We start from the raw sequence: 6,180 nt of genomic DNA on the forward strand, positions 1-6,180 counted from the left end.
TCGTCCTGCTCCGCCTCCCGACGTCGCTGAAGAACCTCGAGACGCTCGCTACGTAGCTTGGGCCGAGACCGCGACATTGAAAATCCTCACGGAGCTTGCCGCCTAGGGTCTCCTGACGGCAAACGACAGACGAGCACGACCGTGGGCGTCCTCGCGGCGTGGGGAGCACGTGAAGAAGAAGATTATTGCGAGGTGCGCAGCCTTCTGCAAGAGATATCGCGAAACAACTCATGTCCTCGTGCTCTCTACCAACGTCGCAGTAGTACGCCTTGCCGGATACCATGCGGCACGACCAGTGCTTTTAACCAAGTCGAGTCATCAGGATATGATATAGGAAGACTGGGTTCGATGCAAGGGAGTCGACGACTCGTAGACCACAGATTTAAGTGGCGTGCGGTATCTATGTCATGCACGTTGCAGTTGATCGACCATCTGGTGCTGTCGCGAGAAGAAACATGATCGAAGAGATCTTAGTCGACACGTCGGACGATCTGAGCGCACCCACGCAGCGAATAACAGCAACAAGGATCGACGAACGCTGCTCTTATATCCCTTGAGCAGCAACAACAACAACAGAATGAAGAACAGGTCGCTACCGTGATGCGCGATCAATAAGCTTCCAGGTTCTTATCGTGACGGAACGGTCGGAGTGCCACCCAACCAGCTCCTTTGCCTGAACCATATTCTCGTTTCATCCGAGCCGATCTTTCTTGCAGCTCCGAATTGAAGAATCTCGGCAGCAGAAAGCTCAACAAATAGCAGTGTTACCCACGTGCACCGCGTGTGGGACGACGAGTAGCTCGTGCAGGCCTCGAGAGAACGATCGATGGATCGTTCAGTTGCATGGTATTAGGGTGCAGCCATGCCCAGATCCGTGTGTGAAAAGGCGTCACGGGTCGTGATGCGCAGCTGCCGACGCATCGCTTCGAACACTTGGCCGTTGGCGCCATCTGCCGCCGTGATCCTCCTGTCCTGTCAAGCTCCGTCAGAGCTCCTTAAACGGGCATTTAAAATACGCGTCACCGATTGGCTACTGAAAACCATCTGTTGTCACGTGGCCTTGGCTCCTGTCGCTCAGTTTGCCCTTTGCGTTGTCCTGATCTCATGGCCGCCAACGCGTCGTCGTCGCTGAGCGGCCTCGAGTCGATCATGGCTGGTGCTTTTGCGGGCTGCGTCACACGCTCGGCCACGTCGCCGCTGGACGTGCTCAAAATCATCTTTCAAGTCCAAGGCGCGTCGCTCCGCCACGTCATCGAGCGTCTCTACACGACCGAAGGCGTCCGTGGCTTTTGGAAGGGGAACCTTGCCGGGTGTTGCCGCCTCGGGCCGTACTCGGGCGTCAAGTTTTATATCTTTGACTCGCTCCAGTCGTCGTTTAGCGAGACAGGGCATCGCCCGAGCAACGTCCACCGCGCGGCCTTTGGCGCGATCGCGGGCATGATTGCTACCGTGAGTGTCTACCCGATGGAAGTCGTCCGCACGCGCATCATCGTCACAACGCCGTCATCCTCGCCGTCCATGGGCATTCACCGCACGCTGCAGCACATTTACCGCGCCGAGGGTCTTCGCGGCCTGTACCGCGGCGGCTTGTCGGGCCTCGTGGGTTCGATTCCGTTCGAGGGCGTCCAGTTTGCATGCTACGAGTACTGCAAGAGCCTCGCACTCGAGCACAAGGCGGACGGCGAGAGCCTCGGGCCGATCGAGTACCTCGGGATTGGCAGTCTCTCGGGCGCAGTGGCCCAAACCATCTCATACCCCTTTGACAGCGTCAAGAAGCGGCTTCAAGTCCAGGAGCTCGGGCAGAAGCGCTACAATGGCATGCTCGATTGCTTCCGGAAGGTGGTCGCGGAAGAAGGTGCAATGGCGCTCTTCCGAGGCACGCTGCCCAACATGGTGCGCATCGTGCCGTACTCTGCCGTCATGTTTACGACCTACGAAGCCGCCAAGAAATTTCTGATTGAGAGCGCGTGATGGACTATGGCTGTATGTGCGTTTTGTACCAATTTTTGTAAAAGTACTAAGTTATCTCTTGTCATTCGTGGTTGCTTGCAGCTGGCACTATGGAGCGGAGCCTTGGCTGCTGTCAAAGCGAGAGCACGGTCGTCGACGCAATCCAAATCATGACGCAGGATAGGGCACATCATGAGCTATGCGTTTCGACTGCTGAGCACTGCGTAGGCCACTTGTTCAACAAATTGCGTTTGGCGGTGACAAGAGACGGAGAACGAGCTCCATCGTAGGCTTCAGCACCTTGGCATGGGGTTCGAGCCTCGGGACAAATGGCTGCCACCTGGATAAAAGAGAAATCGCATCAACCTTCGTGTTCAAGCACAAGGTCTACTTGACCGAGAAGCGCAGCTCAGATGCAAGCCGCTACGCAAGCCCGACGGCCCCGACAGCCGTGGGTGTGTAAACGACATATTTACGCTTTGGAAAAATGCGCCAATCATCAACAGGCTCCTACTACGAGTTGCTAATCGGTCCAGCAGCTGCTTCGTGGCTACGATGAAGACCCAGTATCTATGATTCCTTGAAGGCCTGCCCGCGTCATGGCTTGAAGATCCCAGGTTTGTGGACGCCACGTGGCAGCCGGACTGATCACGACCTTACGACTGCACCAATCAAAACGCAGCACGAGGATCGTGTGTGAAATGCGTTGTGTCCTGAACCTCGACGCGTGTTGACGCCAGACGATCGGCGTACGCGAACTATCGTGGTCGTCGCGAAACCATCGGTCGTGCTTGATGCTTCGAGCCCCTCACGCAATATCGCTTCCTTTCCATACTTTCAGCAGCAGAAGCAACTTCCAGCTCGTCATCTAAAGATGGACGCTCACGCTTGTCACGAATGGAAAGGCGGGGATGTGCAAGATCTCGTTACGACCGAATCGGTCCGTCCTGCCCACTTGGCGCGCGGTACTGTTGCCGCGTGTACAAGGTCTCTGGACTAGAGAGACGGTAGCGCAGTTTGATCCATAATGTTTTCTCGGGTTTTATGGTTGCAAACTCGCAACGTGAGAACTGACTGAATGTCCTATTCGAGTCGTCAACTACGAGCTTTTCGAAATGGCGATCCCGGTTGTGATTGGCGGCGACGCTTGTTGAAGCTGAGCGTTTTGAATAGATCGCTTGCACGTGATAGGGCACCTTCAGGGCGTATCAATGCAAAAGTGGTCGTAGTGACTACGAAATTTACGCCACCCTATTGGTCGATTATATCCCAGTGGTGCTTGGAGTTGTGGCCGCCCTCTCACTTTGCCTTTGGATCTCGAGTAGACACTACTACTACTACTACTACTACTACTCCAGCTCATGTCGACGACGTCGTCCAACGTCAATGGCCTCCGCTCCGTCGTCGCCGGCGCCGTCGCAGGCTGCGTCACGCGATCGTGCACGTCGCCGCTGGACGTGCTCAAAATCTGGTTCCAAGTCCACTCGGGCTTCTCGCTCCCCACCGTGTGCCGCCAGCTCTACGCCCACGAGGGCGTCCGCGGCTTCTGGAAGGGCAATCTCGCCGGCTGTTTCCGCCTCGGGCCGTACTCGGGCGTCAAGTTCTTTACGTTCGACATGCTCCAAGCGTCGTTGTGCCGCCTCGACAAGACGCCGTCCAACGTCGAGCACGCCATCTGCGGCGCGATCGCTGGCATGATTGCGACCATGACCGTGTACCCGATGGAGGTCGTCCGCACGCGCATAATCGTCCAACGTGCGAGCGACGGTCCGCACCGCATTACGTCAGTTCTCAAGCAAATCCACGCTGTCGAGGGTCTTCGCGGCCTGTACCGCGGCGGCTTATCGGGCCTCGTGGTTCGATTCCGTTCGAGGGCGTCCAGTTTGCGTGCTACGAGTACTGCAAGAGCTACTTGCACGCATCGCGCGAGACGCTGCACACGACCGACTACCTCGGGATCGGCAGTCTCTCGGGCGCAGTGGCTCAAACCATCTCATATCCGTTTGACAGTGTCAAGAAGCGTCTGCAGGCCCAGGAGCTCGGGCAGAAGCGCTATAATGGCATGCTCGACTGCTTCCGAAAGGTGGTCGCGGAGGAAGGAGCGATGGCGCTCTTCCGAGGCACGCTGCCCAACATGGTGCGGATCGTGCCGTACTCGGCCGTCATGTTTACGACCTACGAAGCTGCCAAGAAATTTCTGATCGAATGTGCCTAAGGCTAGGCTGCGTGGTAGTGTACCATTTTGTGACATAACTAAGTTATACCTTTTGTGTTTTTTCACGAATTTTGACATTGGAAAACGTTGCTTGACTATTGATTGGCTTGCGTGGGCGACTGAAACCAGTAGGACATTGAAGGGAACAGAACCAGAGTGTGTAAACGGGATCCTCTGCGGGTCCTAGTCGGTGAACAGGCTGGTTAGATGTTGTCTATCCCAATGAGACCAGTGGCGCAGCATGGTGCCGCGCTTGCTGTCGTCCTTCGCATTGGAACGGCATACAGCTAGTTGAAAGGCCGAGGCTAGCATACCACCAGGGACCACACATCGCATCGTCCGGACTGTCGAGGTAAGGCTGCAGCCAATTTTTGAGGTTCGATCTGTAGCGTTGCCATCTGGAGAAGACGCGGAGCACATTCCACGGTTGAAGAATGCAGCGTGAAGACCACTTGGCCGAGAAGGCGGATCTCAGATCAAGGATCATTGGCAAGCTGACCAGATCAAGTCAAGGGCCATGGAGCTTTGCATAGGTGACTTGGGGCTGGGCTTGCAGGTGCGAAGGCTGTATTTAACGACGCCAGGCACAGCACGTGCGTTAACAAACATTGCCTTTATTCTCTTCTGTCCAACGTCGACTGGCATCATCGGAACCGCTCGACTCGATAGGACTAGAGCTTTCATCGCCACGCAAACACCACGTCGAGGTAAGCTAGACTAGGTACTTGACGGCCGCGGCCTTCGCAAAGCGCGATCCAGCGACAAATTCACTCTGTCGGTAACGACCCCTAACCCTCCACGTGGCAGCCGGACCGATCGCGATCTTGGCCAATCACCAATCGCAACGCACCTACGCGAACCCTTGTGGAAAGGGCACATTGCACCGTCGTTTCGGGCGACACACGACCGCTGTTTGCGCGAGTTCTTCTTATGTACCCAGGTGCATCTGCTGGATCACGACGACGGTGTTGATTTGTGCCAACGGCAGTCCATATCTTTTACTGGACAGCTCTTTCTGCCGGTGGTTGAAACCGCTACGGCGCACCCGAGATCGAAGGTTCTGGAAGCAGCGTGTCAGTCATCTGCCGGACTAAAATTGGACGTTCCGGCTTGGTCCCAAATAGAAAAGATAAGCACGGCGTCTCCGCCTTTCGCTTGCAAGCGGATTGACGACGACGACGACAACGACCTGCGCCTATCCAGACGTCACAGATCTCTTGCTCCAGTCTCGTAAGCGACCACCGCGTACTTGCACCATGCATGCTTCCATTCAACTGAAAGCTCCTGGAAGGACGGACATGGCACCTTTCTCGAAAATGAGACCGTTTCGATCTTCCGGCGCTCGTTGAAGTTGAGCGTTTTGAATAGATCGCTTGCACGTGATAGGATGCCTTCGCTTGCATCGCGCAGCGTGACGGCCGAGACACAATGCACGGACCTCTTCTTTCGCCCGTGGAAATTGGCGCGCTACGATTGGTCCAATTTACAAGGTCGTCGATCCTCACCTCGTCGCAGTGAAGTCTCACTTTGCCTTTGGATCTCGAGTAGACACTACTACTACTACTACTACTACTACTCCAGCTCATGTCGACGACGTCGTCCAACGTCAATGGCCTCCGCTCCGTCGTCGCCGGCGCCGTCGCAGGCTGCGTCACGCGATCGTGCACGTCGCCGCTGGACGTGCTCAAAATCTGGTTCCAAGTCCACTCGGGCTTCTCGCTCCCCACCGTGTGCCGCCAGCTCTACGCCCACGAGGGCGTCCGCGGCTTCTGGAAGGGCAATCTCGCCGGCTGTTTCCGCCTCGGGCCGTACTCGGGCGTCAAGTTCTTTACGTTCGACATGCTCCAAGCGTCGTTGTGCCGCCTCGACAAGACGCCGTCCAACGTCGAGCACGCCATCTGCGGCGCGATCGCTGGCATGATTGCGACCATGACCGTGTACCCGATGGAGGTCGTCCGCACGCGCATAATCGTCCAACGTGCGAGCGACGGTCCGCACCGCATTACGTCAGTTCT

General features: G+C 56.4%; 2 protein-coding genes across 2 annotated transcripts; both read left to right on the forward strand.

Annotated features, from left to right (window-relative positions):
• Window positions 1-1,077: 1,077 nt before the first annotated feature.
• On the forward strand, window positions 1,078-1,971 carry SPRG_17246 (hypothetical protein; the record flags this gene model as incomplete). The annotated part of the gene is made up of 1 exon (XM_012356586.1): window positions 1,078-1,971. The coding sequence occupies exon 1, from the start codon at window positions 1,105-1,107 to the stop codon at window positions 1,969-1,971; it is 867 nt and encodes a 288-aa protein (XP_012211976.1). The 5' UTR covers window positions 1,078-1,104.
• Window positions 1,972-3,311: 1,340 nt separating this feature from the next.
• Window positions 3,312-4,165, forward strand: SPRG_17247 (hypothetical protein; the record flags this gene model as incomplete). The annotated part of the gene is made up of 2 exons (XM_012356587.1): window positions 3,312-3,806; window positions 3,833-4,165. The coding sequence occupies 2 exons, from the start codon at window positions 3,312-3,314 to the stop codon at window positions 4,163-4,165; spliced, it is 828 nt and encodes a 275-aa protein (XP_012211977.1).
• Window positions 4,166-6,180: the final 2,015 nt, after the last annotated feature.

The sequence above is a fragment of the Saprolegnia parasitica genome, assembly GCF_000151545.1.
Source record: "Saprolegnia parasitica CBS 223.65 unplaced genomic scaffold supercont2.513, whole genome shotgun sequence".
In the NCBI taxonomy this organism is placed as follows: Eukaryota; Oomycota; class Saprolegniomycetes; order Saprolegniales; family Saprolegniaceae; genus Saprolegnia; species Saprolegnia parasitica.